A 26,988-nucleotide genomic window follows, 5' to 3' on the forward strand; every position below is an offset into this window, starting at 1 on the left:
TTTAAAGTACGTATATAATCCAGTGGTTTTTTGTATATTCACAGAATGGTGCAATTATCACCACTATCTAACTCCAGACTATTTTCATCACCTCCGAGAAAACCTATGCCACTATAACTCCCTGTTTCCTCTTCTTCCTTGTCCCTGACAACCTATATCCTGTCTCTATGAATTTGCCTGTTTTGGACATTTTTTATAAATGGAATTATACAACGTATGGCTTTTTGTATCTGGTTTCTTTCACTTAGCATTCTGTTTTCAAGGTTCATCCATGTGGTAGCATGTATCAGTACTTCATTCCTTTTCCTGGTATTTTATTGTGTAGATGTATATCACATTTTGTTTATCCGTTCATCCATGATGAACATTTGGACTGTTTTTACCTCTTGGGTATTGTCAGTGGTGCTCCTTTGAGCTCTTATTTGCAAGTTTTTGTTTGAACAGCTCTTTTCATTTTTTTGGAGTATATACCTAGAAGTAGAATTTCTGGTCACAGGTAATTTCTATGTTTGATTTACTTAAGGTCTGTCAATCTGTTTTCCACAGTGGCTTCCCATTTTATATTCCCACTAGCAATGTGTAAGGGTTCCAAATTCTCTACGTCCTCTCCAACAAAAGACAAACAAAACCAATTTTCTTAAAAAATATATATATATACATATATATACATATATATATATATGTATATATATATATAGTCATCTTGGTCACAGCATGCAGTGGTGCCAGTCCTTGTGGCTTTGACTTGCGTTCCCCTGATGCTCACGATGCTGAGCTCGCTTTCACGTGTTCGGTGGCCATTTATAGATCTGCTTTGGGAAAATATCTCTATTCAAGTACTTTTGAAAATAAAATAAAATTTAAAATTTAAAAATAAAGCCCATTTTTAAATTGCTTTATTTGTCTTTTTGTTGTTGAGCTATAAGAGTTCTTTATGTATTCTGGATACTAGACTCTTAGGTATCTGATTTGCAAATATATTTTCCCATTCTGTGGGTTGTCTTTTCGCTTTCTTGGTGTTTAAAAGTTTTTAATTTTGATGAAGTTTATCTATTTTTTCTTTTGCTATTTGTGAACACTAATGCTCTTTTGAGTAAGAAATAAAAGCTCTGGATTTGAGCTAAGTTGAAAGAAACTTCTAATGAATAGTTATAGTCTTAGAGAAGAAATAGGTTTATTTCTTGACAGCAAAGTTATGTTCTAGCATGTGTGATTATGTTTAAGTAAACCCAGGGACTTAATTTTTCAAAAGTGTAGCAATTGTGACTAAATCAGCAATGAAAAAGCAGCTGAATAGCAATGAGAAATGAGTGTCCTGTCTCTACTCTTATAGAATACTTCCTATTTGTATGGTTCTTTTTTGTTGCTAGGTTACCCGAAGGCCTTTCAGCTTTGAACGGAAAGAATATTGGAGTTAAAAATATGTTGTTTTATAGATACTTCTTTTTTCTTTATTTCCATCTCCATATAATTAGCAAGCCCCTTGAGGCAAAAATTATAGTTTTTCCTTCCATGGGTTTCAAAAAGCAAATTATGTTCTATGTAACTTTTTTTTTTAAATCATGCAGATGTACTTACGCTCTTGGGAGAACTGGATTTTCGGCATTAAAGAGCCAGTAATTATAGACTGACTAGTCAGTGTCCTTCATCTGCAGCCACTTAATGGTCTTTATTTTAATTGGGTTTTATTGAAGCGAGGCCCATGGACATTAATTTGGTTAAAAATGCTCATGCCTTTGAGAGTTTCTTAAGCAAAGCTAACATGTTTATGAGGAAGGAATTAAAATATCATGCTGGTAAATCCATGAAATTCCATAATAATTTGTAGCTAAAGAGAAAGAATATTTGCTGACAAAACTATAAACTAGATAACAGGTAATTATATACCATTATTGGCCCTTGTTCATGAATATTTTTAGGGTATCATTTTGCTGCCGAATGCATCGTGCCTTAGGATTTTTTACCAAAAGAAGTTTATAATTTGAAAACTGTTAGGTATCATTTCTAAGTTGTTGGAAATGAGAAATACCTGTGCAAGTGTGAAAATAAATAGACGGACGATGAATTAAGTGACATCTGAATTACTGCCCTGTGTAGCTAGGACAGGCCTTAATTTAAAAGTGAATTGACTTCCTTTTCTTTATTAAGAAGCCAAACCACAGTCTAAAACCGATGCTGATAATGGGTTCCTACTCTCTTCCATGCTTGTTTATAGGACTTGGCATATTACAAGGTTTGGGATTCTGGTTCGTGTCTTAGAAAAGGGTTTCCATAGTCACGGATTCAGGGATAATGTGTTAAAAGCTGGCAGGTGTATTGTGCTGAGGGGAGGACCACGTGCAATAGCCTGGGAGAGACTGTTGCTGAGACCAGCGAAAGCTGCAGCAAGTGGCGGCTTGCTTCATCTTCTATGTGGGAATAAGATTGCTTTTTGATATTATTCTTATTTCAGGTTTATGTTAGGAATGTTCTGTTTTCAGGGGGGAAATCAGATAGTTGGTTAATTTTTTAAAAACAATACCAGTTTTAAAGAAGGTTCTCTTACATGAGTAAAGCCAGATGGAGAAGGTTCACCTCCCACTCACCACCCCTTTAAAAAAAATTCAGTTATATATAGTATAGGCTTTTATTTTGGAATAGGGTGGCAGTTGTCATTGGTGCTGGATCGCACCGAAGAAGTCGTGTGGGTGGAGAGTTTGCTGATGCTTAAGTTGCTGTGAGTAGATCCAGCTTCCAGAGCAGTGTTTTCATCTGTGCCCAGATCCCTGACAAACATGACTACCGGGAAAGGTAGGCTCTTCTAACATAGTCCGAAATTTTGTAATTTTTGCAGCTTTAATTAGGAAAAGAAATTTACATATTTAAGATTTTATAATTGCTTTTATAACTATAAATCGTGGCTGAAACTTAGGAAACTAATTGCTATGAATATTTATATTTAGGCAGGGAAAAACTGTGAAACCTCCGTATATTAGTGTTAACCTTTGAGGATTAGTAGAGAGGATGTAGGACCCAGTAAGATGAGGATAGCTGTGTTTGTCATCAGCCTCTGTCTAGTTCATGTGCTTTTACTTTTTTTCTGCTCTCTTGTGTTCACAGTATGTGGGTTGTGAAAATAAATTATATTATAGTTGCAAGACATTTGTTAGTAAGTATATGGTGCTGTCCGAAGGTTTCCCAGCAGTGGGTAGAGGAAAAGCACAGATGAATCGTAGCAGTGCAGGAGTGCTGCGTCTGTCTTGAGAATCATTTTATAAACGTTTTTCCTTCCCTTTGAAAGATTTACATGTTTAAAATGCAAGAACGGAACCCCAAAATTACAAAAAAAGTACTGTTTACAGAAAGCCTTATTGATTAGCCGCCATTCTTTCCATGGAGGTTTGTACCCACACTTTGCAGCATTAAAAAGATTTTGAAAGGACTCCCTGTGAACAAGGTCTGTGTTTAAAGGAAGAGTGCATTTGATGTGTGAACAACCTGTGTCACTGTCTTGGCTTTCCTATGGATGGTGTTCCTAGCAGGCTTTGAATTTGTTGTCTCTGGTGGGTATTTCCAAACCCTGCAATTGAAACAAAATACAATACCAAGATTCTACCACTCAATAGGTATTACACACAGTAAATCATGCGCAATGACAAGTGTTCATATGTCTCCCACTGCAGGGAAATTGGCACACATCCAGCTCATTTTCTCTGTTTATTTTGTGCAGGATTGTTGAGGTGTATATATCTTACACTAAATTTGGTTAAGTTTGTTGAATATTGGAAGATGCCGTATTTCTGCTTGTTATATTTTCAAATTGAGAATTTAAAGGCACACAGCGATAGTATTCCTTTTTAATTCATCCCTCATTACAGTATTCTATGTTCAGGTTAAGCTGCTGTAGGAAATCAATACCTGGTCAGGAGAGGTAAATAATTCACATTCTGAAGTGACCTCTTTTAGAGACTTCGTTCGAGGATTTGGAAGTATGTTACTTATAAAAGTAGCATTTGTCTTAAGTTGTATTTTGGATTGTTTTTTAAACAACAGGGCAAAATAATTAAGGAAGTCGACTAATGTATTAAGAGCCATGGAGAGAACCTGTGGGTCTAAGTTTATAAAATACTGTTCTTTCACTTGGTAATTCCTTTCAAATTGCCCCCCTCGTTAATCACTGTTACCTGAAATGCCAGCCTAGAAGCCTTGGTAAATTTTACCCTAAGTAGCTGCAAATATAGTGGGAAACAAGAGTAAAAGCTGTTTCTTGTAGTGGTGGCACATTTGAATCTTCCTCTATCCATCCATGATTAATAAAGGGCCATTGACATTCTGCAAAATACCATACCAACCATTCTGCCACGGTTGTGTGTAGAGTACTTCAGGATTTTCAAAGCACTTTCTTGAATGTCTTTTGTTTGGTTTTGTTTTATGATCCTCTCAGCAGCCGGGTATGGGGTACAGGGCAGCTTTCGACCCTGGATGCAGAAGGTTTCAGGTGTCCTTGATTGTGTTGGTGGCTGAACGCAGAGCAGGAGCCCTGGATCTCACTGTCTGAGGCCCGCTCTCGGTCCAGCCACCGTGTGGCCAAGCTCAGGCCTTCCTCTCTGCTGTTGGGATAAAAGCTTGGCTTTGTTTGTCTCTGATGCTGAAATTGAACCATTTTCAATGGTTGCCGTAGGGAGTAATTAAAAAAAATGAAAGCATCAAACAGATATTATTAAAACAGGCATTAGCCCTCTATAACTAAGTTTTAGACACTTTGAAAATGTGATTTTCCCTAATCAGTTGTTTGCCCAGGGATAGGGAGTTGGGGGAGGCAATTCTGGGAGAGGAAATTACACTACAAACATGATGAGTTTGTTTTTTAAAGTGGTTTGGTATTGCTGGAGGGGACTGTTGCAGGGGAAGAAGAAGAACAAGGGCCTTGTATGCTGTGCTAAGAAACTGAGGTTTTATTGTAGGCTGTTTACTTCTCAGTCAAATTTTAAAATTTGGATTGAAGAGGGTAGAAAGATTGATACAGGGAAGCCAACTTTAATTTTACTAAATATAACAACAAAACAAAATCCCACCTTATCTCTTGTTCTTTCAAAAACAAGGGACATTAACACCAATAAAAAAATAAGAAAGGTACAATTTAGAATACAGGATAGTCTTTTAAGTGAACTAAATTTAACAGAAATTTATAAGTTTTCCTGTACACTTCTCAGTTTGGTACAACTTGGTGTAAATCATCCAAAATGTCACCAGTCCTTTACGTGGTTTTTGGGTCTAGATGACTGGACTGTAAGTGGACAGGGAGCTTTGGGGCAGCAATGAGGAGGCGTGTGGACTTCGAAATCCCTCACACTGTGGCTGCATGAGCAGTGTGTGACCTGCACCGTGACCTGGGGGTCAGCTTTCATTTCCTCATATATGAGTTGGGGATATCATAGTTCCTGCGGCACTGTCAGGAGTGACTGAGATTGGTGCATGCAGATAGCCTGGTGTAGGACCTGACCCATTAACACCATCCTCTGTGACGGCACAGGCCGCTGTGGCACTGTTAGGTTATCTAATGGGAGGTGAACGGTGGACTTAGGTTTAAAATGATACGGTTGATATTTCTGTTTAGATATAGAAAGCTCTCTAAAGAAAAACAAGATGCAGAATCTGATGTATAATAAGATCTCTTAAAAAGAAACTGCCACCCAGTGTCCAGATCTTGGTTTTCAACACGACCAGGGCTCCGTGGGGCAATCGCTGATCCTAGGGCTGGCGCAGGGAAGATGCCCAGGGAGCCTGGTATATCTTGTATGCCAGAAAGTAAGGAAGCGCTCAAGCAAAACAAAACAACAGCAACAACAACAAAAACCAAAACATTCATGGGAGTATGTCAAATGGACGCAGGTGTCAACTGAAAGATTCCCAATGGCCAAAGCTGGAACAATTTGAGCAATAAAATAAAGTAGTGTTGGATTATAATTCAAAGTATAAATACTGATGAGCTCCTACTGATAAAAATGAGTGATTGAGTAAGTATGTAAATGAGGGAGAAGCAGCAAATCTCCCGTTGCAAATCATTTATGTAGCTACTCTACCCTAAAGGAGGAGCATGTGACTTCCCATTCTGTGTGAGGTGCATAGTGACTTCTTCCGAAGAGTAAAGTATGGAAAGGGAGAAAGAAGTAACTTTGCCGTAGAGAAACCTGACAAACACTACCTCAGGAGATCAAGGGTCAGCATCAGCTGTCGGGTCGATGGCATGTATTCTTGATACGATGTGATGAGAATGACATTATTCCCTGTAGCCTTCCTCCCCAAAACCCACAAGCTCGGTCTACACATGATACAAACATCAGGCAAATGCAAATTGAAGGATATTCTGTAAACTACCCAGCCAGTACTCCTGGAAACTGTCAAGGTCATCTAAAACAAGGAAAGTCTGAGAAACTCAAAACCTGGAGGAATCTGAGACATGATGACTAAATGTAACTCGATATCGTGAATGGGGTCTAGAACAGATAAAGGACGATAGGAAAAAAGTAAGGATCTCTGAATAAACTACGGACTGGAGTTAAAAATAATGTTAATTGTAACAATTGTACCCTTCTAATGCTAGATGTTAATAGTAGGGAGACTGAGCATGGGGTGAGTGGGAATTCTCTCTGCACTGTCTTCACAACTTTTCTGTCACTCCAGTACTATTCCAAAGTAAAAACTTCATTGAAAACAAAAAACGGGAAACCGTAAGTGGAGTTGGGAGAGAAGCTTTTTACTCTCATTTTGTTTTCTTCTGGTAATATCTGAAATATTTTTTTTATATTTATATATACATTCTTTTTTTGTTTTTTTGAAAAGGGTTCCAGAGTTTATCTGGGCAGTAGGTTTATGTGCTTTTATTTTTCATTTATTTTTATTTTTTCTTAAAGAGGGCACAGCTCAAAGTGGCCCATGTGGGATTGAACCAGAACCTTGGTGTTAGTAGCCTTAGTCTTATTTTACTATAATAAAAAATTGGATCTGATCTGATATGATATGATATAATACCGGGTTTTATACTAATTTTTGCTCCAAAAATTAATCAGCATTAGAGCTGATTGTCCAGCTGGGTCTTATTTTCGGGGAAACACGGTAGGACCAGCTGAAATAGGGAACTCGGAGAATGATCAGGTTTTGAGGGAGGGAGATGATTATAGTTTCGGACAGCTGGACTTAGCATTTTGTTTGTACTTGAGTGTGAGTCAAGCAGCTTTGTATCTTGGAGTAGAGATGGTCTGGTATTAGCAGATTAAGATTTATTAGAATATAGGTGTTTATTTTAAATTGTCATCTTATTTTTCTGTCTTATGCAGAAGGCTGATTATTTGCCTCTCTTGGGTTCTTGAGAATGGAGCCATAAAAGCAGGGATGGATGATTTTAAGAGATTATTACGCGAAAGGCAAATAGCTCTTGGTTCAGTCACTTTTCAGCATGGGGGTGGGGGTGCGGGGGAAGCATCCTGGTAGGAAACCTTCCCCAAAGCTGGCTGTGAATTCTCCCAGCTGACTTGCTTTCGTGCCTGAAAGTGGTTGTCAGGAAGAACTAGGTCAGGATTGGTACAGTGATGATTAAAATGACATTTTCAAAAGAACGCAAGGTGTAGATCCGATACTTGGGGGATTTGGGTTTAAAACGATATGGTTGATGTTTGGGTTCGGACACTTATGAGGTAAAATGCCCTTTCAGGGCAAGTTCAAAGGTAGAAGAAGTACTGTCGTCAGAAGGAGAGTGTGACCAGTGGAAGGACGCATTGTGGCTTCTGTGAGTACACTCAGATCTCAGGTGTTGGGAGGTTGTTTCCTCTTTTACTTTCCACGTCGTTATACACAGCCTTTAAAGTTGCTTAAAACTCTTTCCTTTCCCATGAAATAGTAAAAAGGAAAGTCTGAATATTTCTTAAACATCCCCACTGTACCGTTCTAGTATTTTTGTGACAAATAAGGAACAGTTTAAGTGTCCTGCTCTTCTCTGCCTTGTTACCGTGAAGCAGGTTGGGGTTATCATGACAATTATCAGTAACTGCCATTGCCTGCTGTGACGTCTCCCTCCCGCCTGCCTGCACTGCCCCAGTGCCCTCCAGCTCACAGCTGCCTGTCTCCTTGGCCCAGGGGCTGCATACACACACTCCGCGCCCAGCCTAACATCTGCTCATTTTTCAGGCATCACTTTTTGTGTTGCAAAGGCTCCCTCAGGAATGCCGTGCCTGGACCTCAGTCGCCTCTAGGAATTTTCTTTCCAGAGGCTTATCGTACTGACTGGCTGTCAGCTCTGAGCGTAGGGACTGTTCTGTTCCCTGAATTGTTAGCTTTCAGCCCAGGGCCTGGCACAGGGTGGGCATTGAAAAAACATCGTCTAAACACACAAATGAAAGGTGTGTGAATGATTCTGCAGATGAGAAATGGGACCAGAGAAGTTCGATAACTTGTCTAAACTAAGAAATATTGCCATGAAAGGTCTGGAGAGCTTTTTGAAATCTGTGCACTTTTCCCCATAGACATGCCACCTCCCAAGATTAGAGTCACGTGGAAGATTGAATTCCACTTATTGTTTCATTTTTGTTAGTGAAAAACCGCACCCTCATTGATTTACCCCCTGTGCTAGGTATGCCAGAACCTTTATTCAGTATAAAGGAGTGTAGCTGTGAGGTCAGGACACGTCCTTTGGCCCCTCCCCCGGTGTACCCCCACACAGAGGCTGCCTGAGGTTCCACGGGAGGAGCCAGGCCAGCTCCAAAACCCAGCCAAGCCATGTGACGAATGGTGTCCTATTTGGCACGGATGCTCAGTCATGGAAAACAAATCTACCCATTGACCTTTGGAATTTAGAGAATTGATTGAGCAAGACAGATGGAAAGTTCTGGTAAAATAGGCTAGGATTCAGGGGTTCTTATAATCAGGTGTAATGTTGAATAAGTATATACATTTGATTTTTGTAAAAAAGTTGGAGGAAAAAACCCACATTGTAAGTCCCTCTTTTCTATCTTAAAATTCATTTTTGGCATCCTCAGTTTACTTAGGTTTCTTTGTACAGAAGTAAAAATTGTATTTGCGAGTGGCCTACTGCACACACTCATTTCCAGTTAGGTCGGGCTGTATGTCCGGGGATGAGTCCCGAGCAGGATGTAGAGCCAGGTTTTCAGGCTGCGTTCCCGCGGCTCACCAGACGCTGTCAGTGCTGAGCTGATTTAAGTCTCCGCAGAGCTCAGTGGCCAAGTCCTCAGGCAGGAAGGGCAGTTCACGCCATCCTCCGTAATTCTTCTCTGGGGAGTTCTTTAATCCTCAGGATGTGAAAGCAAGTCTCCTTGTTTTCCCTTCCTTTACTTCCAAGGGTGAGTTTATGGTCTTTCTGAGGTGTGTTGGGAGGTACCCCCTTCCAGACTGATCTTTTGTACCTGAAGCTGCTGTGCTGCTGTGGGTTTCTTTCTCTGGGGCGGGCATAGCAGGAACAGGGCTGGTTTAAACCTAGCCTCCAGAGTGCGCAGGGACACTGACTTCAGTGACCCTACCTGCTGGGCGTGGTCTCTGCCGTCAGTCCTGTGCTCCGTGGTGCCCAAGGTGGGGACGTCCCAGAGTGTGGGGCTCCTGGTCCCGTCTGCAGAGGCCAGCGGGCCAGCTCAGTCATTATATTCGTTAGCAATTCCTGCCCCTCTTACTTCTGCTCAGGCGTCTCTGGAGTCTGTTCTCTTCACTGTATGTTCGCTCAGCATGGTAGCACATGGTGTTCCTGAGTGAGCAGGACGTGCACACGGGTCACGCCCCTCAAGCTCCCCGTCAATGTCATCCCTCATTGTCAGGCGCAGTGATGGAGTGAGTCCCGGCAGTGGGGGGTGGGAGGGCACAGTGGTCCTTCCTCAGTGTCTGTGGCCCTATTCTGTTTGCCCCCACTCAGTGTTCATGTGGCATATAACGGCACGCATCATTGAATCATAATGCAGCCGTTCGCTTGTGCCCCACGCTGCACTGTGAGCTCAAGTGAGAGCTGTTGCCTTTCCTTACCTGGCACATACCGGGCCGGGGGTGCCCCAAAAAAGTGTGTACAAGTGGACACTTTGGTCAGCATTGCTCAAGCAGTAGTTCGTCATCATCAGAAGTGTCTGGACGCTGATGGTAACCACTTTGAGCACCTCTCGTAATTGCAGAAGTCCAACGTGGCTTGGATTCAACTTTTGTTATCGGTGTATATTGAGTATTACAATTTTAATACAGTTTTCCCTTCTTAAAATGTGTGTACATTTTTTGGCACTCTCTGTATTTATGCTTAATAATTAAGTGCTGGAGATGAAGGCAAGAAGAAGCACGTGGTGTGCTGTTAGTACTGAGAGGAGGTGTCCGCTCCAGTAGCCCCCTCAGGGAGAGGAGGCTGGTGCTTCTCGGCACTCATCCAGTTTCATTAGAGAAGTAACAAAGGGATTGATTGATTACTTGGAGACCAAATCACTTTTCAGGTGACCCTGTGCCCTGGATTGAATTTCCAAGTTACAGGAGACTGTGGCAGGCTGAGGGAGATTTTAAAAAATTGATGCCACTTGGTGGAAGCATTTTCCTAATTTAGCTTTTTGCCTTTTCCTTATAAATGGCAAGTTTCTTTCCTGTGACCCTGAGAAAACTGTTGTTGAGACTGTCCCAATGCATCTAGACAAGGGGGCAGATGGAGTCTTTTCCTTTTGGAACCAGCTTTAAGGAAGGTGGTTTGACTGTGCCTTCCATTTCTCAAAAATATCTATACATTTTTTCCTGCTATATAAACTGAATTCATTGTGTATGCCTTTTAAGAGCACTGAAAAAAATTATGTTCTTAATTCTTCAGCTCCATCCACATATTTTTGAAGGGCTTGCTTTTGTTGAATATGTAGTTTTCTTATCTTTACATACGTTCTGTCTAATCTGCATGACATCCTTTTAAGGTAGTACAGAGATTGTCTTGGTTGCAAGTGACACAAGCTCCATTCCAAGTGTGTAAGTAAAACGGGGAATTAATTGGTTCATAGAACAGAGAGGTCTCGGCCAGATCTAGGTTTACTCCCAGGAATGCAAACCTGGTGTTGGTCTCAGTTCTCCCACTACGTTTCGCTCCGCGCCCTCTGGTTTGCTGCACTCCTAGGCAGCACCGTGGTTTTGTTGGCGCCAGCAACACTGAGCTTGCATCTACACAGCTTTGAGGCAAGAAAAACAGGCTCTAGAATTAGTGTGGGGGGTGGGGTGGAGCTCAGGCCTGGGTCTGCCCATCCTTGAGGCAGGGGGGGTCACTGTGAACAGGAGGGGGGGTGCTGCTTACCCAAGAACTGTTCCTGCTGCGGGTAGAAGAGGGTTGGTATGGGGCAGACGACACTTTGGATGTTCCCTGTAGGTAGACTGTAGTATTCCTTTTTTCACAGCTAAGGAAGCAGAAACCTATTTCCATTTTCTGTTTAAACCTCTTGAACCCTGAGATTGGTCCTGATGAAAGTTCAGGCCTCTTACTAATGGCCCCATCTTAGGACAGACTCACTGCCCAGAGCCTGCTGTGCATTCCTCCTGCATCATATCACCCCTGGGCACCTCTGTTGTCAGCTACCCCTGCCAGACGTCTCTCCCGAGCCTGCTCACTGTTACCTATGTGCTTATAAGCTGTAGAGCAGCAGCCAGAACATTTTGTATCTGAGACCAAAGGAGAAATGGGCCTCGACCCACACCTGCAGAAGGCAGTTCTTATCCCAGGGGAGCGTCTCGCCCCCAGCAGTGCCTCAAAGAATTAGGCATCAGTGGATGTTTGCTTCTTACCCTCCTTACATTTCAGTTCCCTCTCCAGTTTCTCGTGACGTTTTCCTTGCCTGTCTGCCCCCAGTTTCTTCCCTTTTTAGCTCCCTTTTAAGGGATTAATAAAAGTGAAAAGGGATTTTTGACTTGTCATCCTTTCTTTGCTCTAGTTCTCTCTTTTTGCTTTATCTGCGCTAGGGGTATCATGGTTTAGATAGCTTTAAAATGCCAGCCTGACTCTCTGGCAGCAGGCTCTTGGCTAAGGGATTGGAAAGTGATCCTTCACTATAAAACTTGATTGTTTCAGGTTCGCTTTTTGGTAGATGGTGGATTACTGGTGCCAAAGGGGCAGAAGTGCAACTCTTTAAGCACCCTGGTAGCTTCCATTATGCCACTCCTATTTTTGTGCTGTGAAATATACAAACATTTCCAGTCAGGTTAAACATTTTTATACTTCTTGTGCTCTGACAAAAGCATTTCTTAATTTTGTAAATAGGGGAGAGGAATTTTTGTTTCAGAATATGGATAGTAAATAGGGTATTTTTTACAGAGCACTATTAAATAGGACTTGTCCTATTTAATACTGGTCCATGTTTTCTGGATTTGGGGGGAGACACATACCCTCTCCCCATATTTTGATAGGTATGGGATGTAAAAACTTCAAAGAAAAACAACCTTTTACCGATATATGCAGTTCAGACAGTGTGGTTGACACTTTTATGCCTCTCTAGGCAGCATTCAACTTTGATTAAAATTAAAAGCTGGTGGGGACAAATGGGCAAGAAATATAGTTTGCATAATGAGCAAAGTAACTTTATGTAAGTCTTTTGATGCATGAATATGGGTCTTTCCATTTGTAGGTCTTTAATTTCTCTCAACAATGTTATGTAGTTTTCAGTGTACATGTCTTACAGCCTTTTTGTTAAAGTCATTGCTAAGTAGTATTTTATTTTTTAATGCTATTGTTAATTAAATTGTTTTCTTGTTTCATTTTTGGATTGTTTATTGATGATGTATAGATTAGAAATATAATTGATTTTTCTGTATTGGTTCTTCCTATCCTGCAGCTTAGCTGAATTCATTTGTTAATTCATTTGTTAATTCATAGTTTTTTAGTGAATTCTTTAGAACTTTCCATATACAAAGTTATGTCATCTGTGAATAAAGATAGTTTTAGTTCTTCCTATCTATTTTGGATGATTTTTCTTTCTTTTTCTTTACCAATTGCCCTGGATAGAACTTTTCTAGAACAGGGTTGAATAAAAGTGGTGAGAGTGGGCATCTTCTCTTATTCCTGATCTTAAGGGGAAAAGCATCTAGTCTTTCACCATTAAGTATGACGTTAATTGTGTATTTTTTGTGTTTTGTAGATGTCTTCAGGTTGAGGGTGTTCCCTTCTAATCCGTTTGTAGTGTTTTTAGCACGAAAGGGTTTTGTTTTGGATATTGTCAAATACTTCTGTGTCTATTGAGCATGTTGTTTTTCTCTTTTATCCTATGAATATGATTGATTACATTAATTGATTTTTGTATATAAAACAACGTTACATTTCTGGGATAAATCCCACTTGGCCATGATGAATAATTCTTTTTATATGTTGCTGGATTTGGTTTGCTAGTATTTTGTTGAGGATTTCAATGTCTGTGTTCTTAAGAAATATTGATGATTCTGTATTTAAGAAATTATTTCAAGGAAGTAATTTTATTAAATAAGCAAACATCTGTTATGAGAATTAAATAAAGTAATGCACAGAAAGCACTTAGCATCGTGCTCAGCACATAAATGGCCAGTTGATATGAATTGCTTATTGGGATGGTGGTGGTTTATTGTCATGACTCGAATCATAGGCTCTTGAGTCGGACAAACATCGACTGAATCCTGGTTTCATCCACCTTCTAGCCAGCCATGTGACTTGGCATTTATACCTGATGCACTAAGATTTTTCATCTTTTAGCATAAGGGGATGATAGTACTTCCTTCTTAGGGTTGTCAGGAGGATTCAATGAGAATATGCAGAGAACCAAACACAGGGCCTGGCAGGCATTTAGGCACAATGTAATCATTAGCTATTACTGCTTTTAAACATACGGACTGCAGTGGTGTTATGTAAGGTTTGAGATAATCAAATTATAAATAGGTGATTGATTAAATGTAGTATATGTGAACTGTTTAATAATAAATAGTCCTTAAAAATGGATAAGACATATTGGCAGAGAAAATATTTACTAAATATTGGTACTGGGCAAAAAGCAGTTTTTGTGCATGTGTACATGTGATATGGTTTATGAATGCATTAAAGTTTAGAAATGCATAATGTATCAGTGTTAGCAGTTTAATTGGGAGGGGGGTTGTGATTGCTTATAGGAGAACTTTAACTTTTGATTTTAAAATAGGCATAGTTTATCAGAAAAAAGAATAAAGATATTTTTGTCTGGAGGGAAATCAGGAAGGTTAAAAAATATTTAGGGTAGTAATTACCTTTCTTGATTTGCCCTCAGGTATTTTCATAGCCTTGTTTGACTATTCTCTAATTAAATATTACACATTTTTAAAAGTAATAAAGCTTCTAAAAGTGGTCCGTGAAGAAGAGTTCGCATCCATCCACAACTTTGGCTTGCCTTCATTGGGGACTGCCAGAAGTCATGTTTGGATGCCCACGGGGTGTTGGCCTGGCTCTGTTGTAGGTGTTAGGAATACCAGGGAGAAAGCGAAAGGACAAATTTGGGGATATTGATGGAAGGCAGCCAGCCCTTGCCCAGCTTCCTCTCGGGGATGCTGATGAGGCTCTAGTTGCTGGGCTGCTGCATGTCTTACTGCCGTGGAGGGGTACTCCAGTAACAGAAAGCGGGTGACTGCCAGCCTGCCAGCAGCCTCAGCTTCCCCAAGGTGAACCGGATGCAGTGCAACAGACAGTTCACGAGCTTGGGCTTCCACTGGTCAGAGCCTGCCTCAGGAGAGAAGAGAGAAGCTTGGTGGTCTAGGTTCTGCCTTCCTGGCGGGTGGATGATGGAACAGACATTTCTTAGTTTCTGTGCCATTTCGTTGGTCCTCATAGACGAGTGTGTGTGTGAATTTCCTTAATGGTCAGTGTAATCTAAAGCTTGTAATTCCAAGTTTCAGGCACCAAACTTGAAGTCTATCTTGAGACTGATCTGTTTTTCTGCTCTCTCATACCCAAACCTATAGTCACAGAGGTACACAGTGGTTTTTCTGACGATTTTGAGCCGTGGGATATGTCTGTGGTTTGTTGCTTTGTATTTTCCCTTCTCCAACTTGATGAAAGTTCCCTTCTGAGGCAGCTGGAGCCTTAGGGATTTCCGAAGCTGAGTCAGGTGAGGCTGACGAAGGGCTGCTTCTGGCCTCCCTTTGCCAGCCCTGGTCACTCTTCAGCCCCACCTACCGTCTTGATCACGTTCAAAGACTTGTTCAAGACAAGTTCACAGGCTTGTTCAGCTTTCAGAATTCTGCTGCTTTCCTGTGAGTCCACGGATGACTGTTTGCACTCTAGCTTTCTAATTTGTTTTCAAAGGGCCCTTTCTGTGTTTTAAAATCTCTTTGTGTCAGTAGTCCTTTTTGGACTGCTGCTATTTCGCTGCGATTTTTCACTTTACTTGCCTGCTAACTGGGTTGCTAGGAGCGGGGTGTTTAAGTTGGATGGAAATTACAGTGTTGCTCTATAGAAATTCACGAGTCATTTTTAAATGTTTTGTCCCAATTCTAAAAGGAGCAATGGAGCTCAGGTGATTTTTTTAAAGGATTAAAGGAGGTGATGGTGGCTGAGAACTGAAGGCCGGAGTGACCTGATTGCAGGTTTGTATCCCAGGCCGTCACATGAGAGACGTGACTCTCAGATGGCAGTCTGCAGTGGTGACTGGAGAGAGAATTAATTATTTCTTTGGGCTCAGGGAGAACTTATCCCTCTGTAAGACTATTTTCTGGATAACATATGTTGTCTTAGTGTGTGAAAAATCTTAACATAACAGCACAAGCTTATATAGCTAAAAATACTGATTTTCACACGTTTTTGCGTTAGTGAAAGCTCTAGAAAAAAGGGCTATATGCTAACAAATGTCTGCTTAAGCTGAAAAGCCTAAAGAAAACGGGTATTTAAATGACCCGTAGCATTCACTATGGATTGCTTTGGTTGAGAAATACTGAAATATATTAGAAGCTGCAACTGGGGCTATCCTGGACTGGATTCAGAGGGGATCCACTCAGTACTCACTGGGCAGTTATGAATATAGCTTATTTGTCCCGTTAAGGAATGAATGGCATCTTTTACATAAGAGAATGTCCCAGTTAACTGAAACTAGGCACCTTTCTGAGGGCCTAACCTCCTTTATAATTTGCTTTTAATTTCTGGGTGTCCAAAAAGCTGGGAAACATAGGGTAAACTTACTTTTAAATAGTGTATTTGTTTCCAAATAATAGGTCCAATTGGCTCTTATCCTCCAAACACCTTTTCAGGCGAAGTATCTCTAAATTTAAAGCAGTGTGTCCAACTGGTAAATGTGGAAAACGAATATGGTACATTGTTTTTCCTGTTCCCCTAAATTCCCAATTCAGATAGAAAATATGAATTGCTTTCTTCATTACTGCACAGAAAAATACGCATGAAAAGAATGGGATCTTGATAGTACACGGTAGCAGTTTCGAGCATCTGCTGTTGTGCGGTTACGTTGTCTGAATGGGATTTGACCTCTGTACGGGCCCTGGCATTCTAAGCAGTTTGGGTTTGGGGATTTTCTATGTTTGTTTGCTTTTTATACTTTCTGTTTAGCTCCCAGGCTTTCATCTTTCACGTCTCATTAGCATGACTGAGCTTGACTCCTGCATTTCGCCTTCTCACTATTCCTATATTTGTCTCTTCTAGTCTGGTTTGGAAATCAGATAAGTAAGCCTGTTAGAATCAGGTAAGTTTCCAAAGGGTCAGTCAGATGACTGAGTGGGACCATCAGAGCCTTGTTTTTAAAACCCTGCACAGGCTGCTCAGTGTACCTTTCCCCCTTCCCTTTCTTGGGAGGTGTTTCCATACAGGAATTGGAGATGAAATGTGCATTCCCACGCAGTACACGATTATGTGACATCTTCAGTAAATTTAGACAAATTATAGTTAACTTTTTAAAAATATGAACTCTTCGAGGACAGAATGTGAACCATTTCCATTTTCTCATGCTTTCCCCGTTTTCTGTGTGGCGTCCTCTACAGCAACACGTCCTAACTGCCACCACATCCACGTGCCACCATGTACGTCCCTTCTCTGGCCACCCGGTTCTCTGTCTGCAGCGCAACAACATAAAGAGTGGACACTAAACGTTGAGTGTTTCATTTTGGCTTTAAACAGTTGTCCTTTACAGTAATTACAATACGAGGAGAAAGTCTTAATATTTGTTCACATATCTTCTATCTCCGATGTGCTTCATTTCTTTATGTAAATCCTATTTTCCATTTCATATCATTTTTCTCTCTGCCTGAGGATCTTTTAACATTTCTTAGAGTGCGGGTAAGTCTACTGGTGATGAATTCTTCTTTTGTTTGTCTGAATAAGTTTTATCTAGCTTTTATCCTTAAAAGATATTTTTACCAGATATAGAATTCTAGGTTAATACTTTTCACCATTTTCAAGATGTCATTGATTGTCTTCTGGTGCACGTGGTTTCTGATGAAGCCTGCTGTCATTTGTTCCTGACAAAATGTGTCTTTTCCCCCCTGGTTCCAGCTGGGAGTACAGTTTCCTGCTGGGAATGTTAGATGGCTTGGTATCAGCCCACTGGTCTCTGGGACTCTATTCCTCTTGTTTTTACAGCCCCCTCCTCTGCTTTTTTGGACTCTATGCTTAATTTTAGTTAAATCTTATTGCTATGTATTTATATTCCTTGATTTTTTTCTTCCTCTTCCCTGTAGTGTCTAATCTGTTTCTAGTCTCATTGAGTGAAATTTTCATTTCGGGTATTGTGTTTTCTTAATTTCTAGAAGTTCCATTTGGTCCTTTTTTTAAAAAAAAAATCCTATCATTGTGTCTGTGTGTTCCTTTAATACTGGAACATAGTTACAGTAGTTTTTAATGTTCTCATCTGTTGGTTTCATCATCTCTGTCATTACTGTTTTTTGATTTTTTTTCCTCCTCCAGATTATGGGCCACATTTTCGTGCTTCTCATCATGTTCATGAAATTTTCGTGTTTATGAAATTAAGATGCTGTGTATTGTGAATGTTACATTGTTGAGTATCTGCATTTTCTTACATTCCTTTAAAGAACATTACACTTTGTTTCAGTAAAGCAGTTAAAGTTCCTTGCAGATCTGTCTAATCCCCTTGGGGCCTGTTTTTAAACTCTGATCAGGCAGGTTTAGCATGGCCTTCACTCCAGAAATGGTTCAGTTCTGAGGCCTGCCCTGGGAGGGGCGTTGGGGGTTTGGGGGTGGGGGGGTCGTCACTACTGAAAGCCTCCAGTGAGTCGCGGCCAACACTGGTGCTTGAACATCTTCCTTCCTACTTTATATAAACTTTGGGAATCAGTTTATAGTTTCCTGGTCATTTTTTGCCCTGCCTTGTGGAATTTCACGCACGTGTGTATGGCCTATAACTTAGCACATTTCTAGAGCTCTCTTTCTGGGTAGCTTCCTCTTTTCTCTCACTCTGCCCTGTAACTTCCAGCCACCTCAGCCCCCCCGAACTCTGATCTTCATTTTCTCAAGGTTTCCAAGTTCAAGTTGGGTTCCCCTTCCCTGTACTTGGTGGCCTGGAAATTGTCTCCAGGCAGAATGTAGGGCTGGTTGTATAGGTCATCTTGTTTGTTTTTCTGGTCAGGGATCCATCTCTGCACTGCCTGTTGTCCTGTCTGAAAGTGGTGGTTTTACATATTTGGTCTGGTTTTAGCGATTTACTGGAGGAGGTGACGTCTGGTCCTTGCCAGTCCATCATTGCTGCAAGCAGAAGTCGCAAGAAACTGGTCCATTGAAAGTAATTCAGTAACTGAATGCAACTCCAAATGGCATGCCTGCCTGTTAGAAAGACGATCCCAATGCATTTTGAATGATGTGTAATAGTGTCCTCATTTCCCCCGTTCATTACTTACCTTTCCCACTGACTGGAGCTGTTGCTGTTCTGGGAGGGATGATGGTTGCAGTTCTTCAGCATGGCCGCACAGTGACAGTATTTCCGGTGCTGTGAGCTCCCCTGAGGGCAGATCAGCCCAGCGAGTCCTCGTTGCTGTGATGCTGTCAGTGCTCAGTGGGTGACCTCTCCTTTGGGGTGTTCTGTCCTTTACCTCAGGCTTCATTTTACTCTTGGAAAGGGCCATATTAATGTGCTCTGCAGTTTGAGAATCACGTTTTCAGCCCACATGGGAAATCTATATTAATTGCCACTGAATATCTGAATTAATAAGAAGTTGACGCGTGGATTGAAATAACCATCTGTGAAACAGCATAAGCATAGCCTCGATCCCGTGATCTGGGAAATTTAAAGGCATGTTGAAGGAAGCTAATTTGCACAAGGATATGCATTTGCAGGGATGTATTTCCCCGCCTTGATGTTGACTAAAGAAGCCGTGTACTTTGAAGTGGCTTGTTGGTGACTGTGAGGACCAGCAGAGTCCCAAGTCCACAGTAGCCTTGGCTGTGGGTAGTTCAGCTAAAAAGCAGCTGGATCACGAAAAACACGTTGTTATTTATATCTGTTATGAGGGGAACAGTTATTCACTCCCAACTTACTGGTAAAGGTCTAACACCTTTCTTCAGAAATCTTGAATATCTCCAGCGATAGATGTTAGTTTTCTTTTGCTGTTTTTAGTTACTCTGGAGCTCTTTGCTCAGCCTCCCAAGGGACTGGCGTCTACTCTGTAAGCCTTCGGCACTCTGCACAGTGCACGGTGATGGCTTTATTTTGTGTCATCAGAATGTTGCATATAAACATATTGGTTTTTAATTTTCAGTGCAACCTGAGGAATATTGATTGGACCCACTGCTGCGTAGAAAATTTAGACGTTAATAAACTTATTAAAAATTGTTCAACCTCATTAAAAGAGAAGTGTAACATTGAAGAAGCAGCTTTATTTTTCACCTGTGAAATTTTGGTCGAATATTAAAAATGGTAATCAGTCTTAGCAAGAGTGTGGCAAAATGGGCACTTCTTTGAACTTCTAAGAAAAATATGTATTTCTGTTATTACTGAACCAAAGTTTGGGTATCCGACACTTTGAAAGACCAAAACTCAATGTCAGAATTTGGAGTAAGAAAAGGTTTCTTGATCGGGAAGGTGCCAGCTGTGGAGATGGGAGACCTAATGGTGCCTCACATTCATCTTGCTCGCTGGACGAGGTTAAGGGCTTTTAGAAGGTTGAGGGGGACACATATGCAGAAGTGCTGGTGGGGCAAGTTGATGAACTTGCCCATTAATGATGTAGGGACGTCAACACCAGATTTTCCTGGACAACAGATCCTTGGCTTCTAAAAGTGTTCCAGTGTTCAAGTTCCAGTTATGTCCCAGTCCTTTGGGTGTGTGTGTGTGCGTGTGTGTGTGGCGGGGGAGGGGGGGTAAAGACTTTGGTTCTGGGTGCAGCTGGACGTCAGAGTTCTCTCCTCTGTGAATGCTTTGGCTGCTTGACTTGTGGTTTGGTCTCTTTTCTCTGAAAGACAACTCAGCATCTCGTTAAACAGGATAGGACCATTTTGAGGTTCTGTAGCTACCATATGACCTTTCTGAAGATAAGTTTGGTATAGTATACATCAAACACTTTTATACTCTTTGACTCAGTAATATTGTTTTTAGGGATGTTTTTTCTTAAAATGGTGAGAAAGTCAAACAAAAATGCAAGTGTTTGTTGCAGTATTATTTCTAACGGAGTATTAGAACCACCCTAAACATCATGAAAGTGTTTCAGTGGTGGCATTTTATGATTACAAAGTACCACGCACCATTAAAAGGTCTTTATGAAAAATATTTTATCATGTTGAAATAAGAAGTATTCCAAAGTGATATACGATATATAGGCTTATGTCAGCTATTATTAGGATGGTGCAAAAGTAATTGCATTTTTGTGTTTTTTTTAAAAATTTTTAACCTTGTAAACCGCAATTACTTTTGCACCAACCTATATTAAAAAATGTATGAAAGCATGGTTAGAAATATGCCAAAATGGTAAAGTAACTGTTTTTAGCTGGTTTTGTGAGAGATAGTTTGATGTTTGTAGCTGCAATCTGGACTTACCTCAGGCCTCGAAAGACCCTGGACTGGCACCTCAGATTCCAAGGGGCGGCAGACCATTCATTTCTCAGGCTAGTTGCTTTAAGTTCAGGTGAAAAAGTCCTTTTTTTTTTTTTTTTTAAGCAATCGTGTCTGTGCTTACTCTTCAGATAAAAATTTTGATGATGAAGATTCTGTGGATGGTAACAGACCTTCCTCTGCCAGTTCCACATCATCCAAAGCTCCATCAGGCTCACGGAGAAATGTTGGAATGGGGACCGCCCGCAGGCTCGGATCCTCCACCCTCGGATCCAAGCCTTCAGGTAAGACCAAGCCCTGGGTGGTGCTGTGGGGGCAGCTGGGCACGCTTTTAAAACTAGACGTGCATGGTACATGCCTCCTGTGTCCTTCAGAAGTGAAGCAATCCCATTTGCAATATGTTTCTGCTGGCTGTTCTTTAAATTAGTACTGTGCTGTCCATGCTGATAAGCCGGTGGGATGTCAGTCAGAGCTGCTGTGTGGCCACATTTTGCTGAGTAGAGCCTGTAGGAGCATGAAGCCCACGCAGAGGAAAGCATAGCTAAGAGACAGGAAGAACAGAATGGGCCCTGATGGCATTTGGTATTGGGATCCGGCAATGCCTGAAACTACCATGGGGCTTTTTTAACCATTTTTATTGATTAAGACTGAGACCAGCCACAAGAAACATTGTACCTGCAGTCTTTAAAATGTATTTTGTTCCTACAAGTAGCATTATTCCTTATGAGACTATTATGGATATTGAATTAAATAAATTGCAGGGATTAGTTCCCTGAGGCTTTGAAAATTGATTTACAAAGATTTCCTCCCTGAATCCCTCCTCTTCATTCCCCCTCATTTAGACAATTTGAGTCCTTGTTATATACAACTTTCATTTTCCTGCCACAATTTAAATTTGCATGCAAATTTCTTATTTTTTACTTCAAAAATAGCATGTAGCCACTGCTTTTCGAACCATGCTCACTATTAGCATTGGGCTTTTGAGCTTGGCTGGATGGCTGAGTTCAAGCTGGAGTAAGGATTAGCATTAGAATGCCTTCTCCTTCTGCTGGTCTGTTACGCTTTTGGAACTGGCTGCGAGTGCTGGTGGCTTGACTGGATCAGCTGGCTGCCACCTCAGTGTCTCTGCCACCAGTGTCTCTGTGTTAAAGAAGCCATACTAATGGCACAGAGTGACGTTCACATCAGAGATGGCAGAAGGATAAGTTATGCTTGTTTCTTACTTTTGTTCTCTTAGTTCTTTCTCATCTTTTTGTTGGGGGGCATTTAAATAATTTGTTGTTGTTATTGAGCTTCAATTCACATAGCATAAAATCAACCATTTTAAAGCTAACAATTCAGCGGCACTTAGTACATTCAGTGTTGTGCACCCACCACCTCTGTCTAATTCCAAAATGTTTTCATCACTCCAAAAGAAAGCCCCATACCATTTATACAGTTGCTCCCCATTTCTTCCTTCCCTCTGGCCATCACCAGTCTGCATTTTGGCTGTATGCATGTACCTATTCTAGACATTTCATAGAAATGGAAGCATACAGCATGTGCTCTTTTGTCTGGCTTCTTTCACTTGGCATAAGGTTTTTGAGGTTTATAGACGTTGTAGCCCGTATCAGTACTTCATTCCTCCTACGGCTGAACATTCTAAACCTTTTTCTTGATCTACTCTTGTGTGGTATCAGTTCCACAAACAAAGCTTAGAAAAATGTCTGCGTGCCCAGATCACTTCTTTTCCTTCCCACCCCTCACCCATACCCCTTCCGCAAATCCCACTGTGTAAGTGATGCAGGGATACCAGCCCTGTCTTCTCCTTCAGCCCTCGTCTCCTCTTTTTTTCCATTTTGTGTAACACCATTGCCATGAATTTTCTTGTTGGCTCCTTCTTGTCAGATTCCTTGGGCTCAGATTCCTTAGGGACTGTGGTTGGTCTTGGGGTCCTCTTCAGTATGTGGGTACATGGCACACTCAGTGCTTGCAGCACAGCGGACGCTGTCAGGACCTGCCTGCTCTGTGGGATCGAGTCCTAACGCTAAGCCAGACACAGAGCACCATGTCACAGTGTGTTACTAGTGACTGTCGTAGTTAGCTGGTCAATGCAGTGTGAGTGATTGTTTACTGCTACCAGGAGTTGTCTGTAAAGCCGATTTCTGTCTAGGTAGTCCATTTGGACACCAAGCACCAGAGAGCTTGTATGGCAAGAAGCTCTAGAAAAGCACTCCAACTGATCAGTGTAAATCACTAATGAGGGTTACGACGGTGACCGTAGCACCAATTCTGAGACTTATTAGAAAAAAAAAAAATACCCGATAAAATGTCACAAGATTTCATTTGTGGAGTTCATATTGGCATAAAGAAAAAAAACTCTCTCCCAAATGATAGCAATTAACTTTTTTTTAAATTTATTGGGGTGACAATTGTTAGTGAAATTACATAGATTTCAGGTGTACAATTCTGTATTACATCATCTATAAATCCCATTGTGTGTTCACCACCCAGAGTCAGTTCTCCTTCCATCACCATATATTTGATCCCCCTTACAATTAACTTTTAAATGTACAAAGCACCTTACAACAACTTTATGGGGGAAACTTCCTACTGAGGCATACATGAAAAATTGACAGCTATCATGAATGAGTTCAAAGGAAATGGAAATGTTTTTAGACTAATATAAATTTGAAATGAAACTGTTAAATTCTCTAGAACTTATGTGAATATTTCACAAATTCGTTATGTTAGATTTCTAACAATAATATAATCTGCTTTATTCCCCGAAGAACTGAATTTTCTTTTATATTTGTTTATTAGTAATCCTTCAAAAGGTTTGCACATTAATAGAATATAAATCATCTAAATTCTCTAAAGCCTGTGCTGTGCAGCCTTAAGCTAGTGGTCTCTAAATGACTACGCTGCTGCCTATGACAGAGAATTACTATCCTTCACCTTGGTGTTAAAAGTCAGTAACGTTTGTCAGTCCACAACATGACATTTTCATTAAGCTTTCAAAAAAAATAGTGACAAACTACCAAAATGCAGTTTTTATCGTACATACTCACATGCTCCCAATGCACATTGTTTACATTTTAAAAATATGTTTTTTCTAGCTACAAAAGAAGGAGCTGGAGCAGTTGATGAAGAGGATTTTATTAAAGCCTTCGATGATGTGCCGGTGGTGCAGGTGAGTGAGGGCCGTGTGTTTGATGACAAGCAGGGCGTCCTCTGCAGATTTCATTTTCCAAATGGGTGATCGTGAAGGTCCTCACTAGGTAAGGGATTCTAACTGTCAGGAGTCCAGGAGATCTGAGGGTGTAGTGCCTTTTACAGCGGAAGGGAGGAGCCAAAGTCCAGGCCCAGGATAGTCTTCCAGCAGAACTAGAGAGAAGCTGCTTGCTCTAATTAAGTTTGTGGGTCAGGTTACATAAAAGAGGGGAAAAGAAAGTAATTAGATTAGATGACGGAACAAAGAAGCGAACTTATTTAGGGATGTTTCTTAGAAAAATTTGTAAATTTGAGGGATTTCGGTCTGAAAAGCTGTAAAGAATGCTTCGTTTACACCATCTTGTTGCTTCATTTCAGTACCTAACAGGTTAAGCAACATTATTGATAAAAGTTGGGGCACACTCACACATTTTAACTGCATTGTGCCTCAGTGTTGTGTTATTGACTGAGGCTAACAGTACTTTTCCTCGGTCTACACTGATTGTCCATGCTCTGGATTGCGATAGCACTTAAAATTTCTGACCTTCCCAGCATGACTCTCTGTCTTAAGATGTGGGCTTAAATGAGAAAGTAGATGTGAAAGTGATTAAAGTTAAACAAGTAAAATGTGGGGTTATACAGAATACTAAGAGTAATAAATGACTTGTGTATCACCAACAGTACCCTAGGGTGCTTTTTTCTTTTTTGCATGTGAAATCCTCTGTTAGGTTTATAGTAAAGCTGTATTTGAGGCAAGGTTATCCATAGAATCTGGTCTCTGTATTCACAAAGGGTCAGAAGCTCATTCTAAGACAAATCTTTCTAGATGTTATCTCATTCATACGTCCTCTGGGAAATGAAGTGATTTATGTTATTATACTTACTAAATGCTCTCGAAGTCCCGTAATTAAGATAATCTTTGTTGAGTCTTTAACTTTTCTTATATGTTGATTGTAAATCAATTCTGCTTACAGATTTATTCCAGCCGAGACCTTGAGGAATCCATAAACAAGATTAGGGAAATACTATCTGATGATAAGCATGACTGGGAGCAAAGAGTAAATGCTGTAAGCTGTTGACTTCATTTGATTACATTTTCATTAGATTTATTTATATACTAAATGCTTTGTTATGAAATTGGGGTACAGCTCTAATGAATTTTAAAGTGGTGAAATCTTTAAAATATAAATTACTGCGCTAACACTTTACCTTTTGGTAGAGTACCTCACTTCTATTTCTACTTTTAAAACATGTCAACTTACACCTTTCTGTATACCCTGTATTTTTAACAAAGACTGTGAAATGTCTGGTGATGCCCTCCACTTTCACCTTGGTAAAGACTTAAATCTGTGATTGTTGGCCAGTAAAGTGGCTTTTTCAGTGTGTGTTCCTCTGTTCCTTTCTTCTATTTCAAGTTCAGACCAGCCTTACAGTAATGATAAAGTGGAAGATGTTTGATTCATTAAATAAATGGCGGTTAGAGTGGGGTGTGGAGGAAGGTAAGCTTAGGGGAGGAGCTTTTTACAAGCTAAAGGAGAGTTTTAGCACAGAATGTACAAGTATACTAAATGGTTTCCAATTAAAAAATACACTTTGTAGAATTGTAATATATTTATCACAGATACATTTCAAAAATTATTTGTTGTTTGTGATATGTAGATTTGTTTAGTATGTTATCTAATAGTTGAGTGGCTGAATTCTCTTTGTAAAATTATTTCTATTTTGCTTAACTTTGATAATGATTTCTCATATTTGGTGGCTTCCATTGTTTTATATATTCTGTTTTAGAAATTATTTTGTATATCTTAATTTTCTCTATCCCACTAGCTAAAAAAGATTAGATCTTTGCTTTTGGCTGGTGCTGCTGAGTATGATAACTTCTTTCAACATTTGCGACTTTTGGATGCAGCCTTTAAACTATCAGCTAAGGATCTGCGGTCTCAGGTAGTGCGGGAGGCGTGTATCACGTTGGGGTAAGGATTGCACAGCTCCGGATTGTAACACTTCTTAAAATAGTCAGTCGCAGCACAGGGCTTCAGAGATGGTCATTGCATCTGTCTGAGGGGTCTTTTCAATGTCATTCTGACTAGTCCTCCGGACCCATTCCAGTTACACTTCTGTTAATACTTTTATAATATTTCTCGTCCAATTATGTGAAGTGTGACAGGTTTGAAACTTTATTCAGTGACTTAGCTCTGAAGCCTTTATTTTAAACTTGAGGCAGTTGTTATTTATACTATGGGAAAAAATGAAATTTATAAACTCTGTTTCTTAGCCTCTTCATTAATTTTCCTCGCAGGATATAACATGATTATCAGAATTTGTTTGTTTCTTTGTTGCTAGAAGAGTACTGAAGCTGTAAAGTTAAAGTTAAGGGCATGTACTGCAGTAAAATTTTATCCCAGCTAAACTTGTATGACTGTTTGAAGCTGGAACTTCTGAATTAGAAAGTATGTCTGACTATCAGGGAAGCAGCAACATAAGGGGGTACTGAACTGTTGAAAAGTTTTGGATGCTGCCACATTTTGAAGCATGAGTATTTTATGTTAAAAATAAAAGGGTGAGGGCACTTTTTCATGTTTATGCTTTATTAATGTAGGATCAATTTGTTTATTTTTTGCTATTTTAAGATTAGTTAGTTGGAAATGACTTATTTTCAAAAAAGGAACAAACTCTTGGGATAATAGCTGTTTGCCATGTCCTCTACATGTCCATCGAAGGATGTGACACCCTTGTCCTTTATCCCTAGATAACTTGAAATGAAATTTCTAAAATGTTAAGAGGTTTATATGCTTCACTGTTTGCAAGAGATGTAACTACAGTCCAGTATTCA

The 26,988-nt window shown here is 40.3% G+C and overlaps 1 protein-coding gene across 2 annotated transcripts in view; it reads left to right on the forward strand.

Moving 5' to 3' along the window:
* CLASP1 (cytoplasmic linker associated protein 1) overlaps window positions 1–26,988 on the forward strand; it is a 240,411-nt gene that overhangs the window by 103,034 nt on the left and 110,389 nt on the right. For both annotated transcript variants that reach the window (XM_081051108.1, XM_081051107.1), the window contains exons 9-12: window positions 21,095–21,247; window positions 24,062–24,135; window positions 25,130–25,222; window positions 25,983–26,128. In XM_081051108.1, coding sequence (XP_080907234.1) covers window positions 21,095–21,247; window positions 24,062–24,135; window positions 25,130–25,222; window positions 25,983–26,128 — 466 coding nt within the window. The remainder of the gene's footprint in view (window positions 1–21,094; window positions 21,248–24,061; window positions 24,136–25,129; window positions 25,223–25,982; window positions 26,129–26,988) is intronic.

The sequence above is a fragment of the Rhinolophus hipposideros genome (genome assembly GCF_964194185.1).
Source record: "Rhinolophus hipposideros genome assembly, chromosome: 6".
In the NCBI taxonomy this organism is placed as follows: Eukaryota; Metazoa; Chordata; class Mammalia; order Chiroptera; family Rhinolophidae; genus Rhinolophus; species Rhinolophus hipposideros.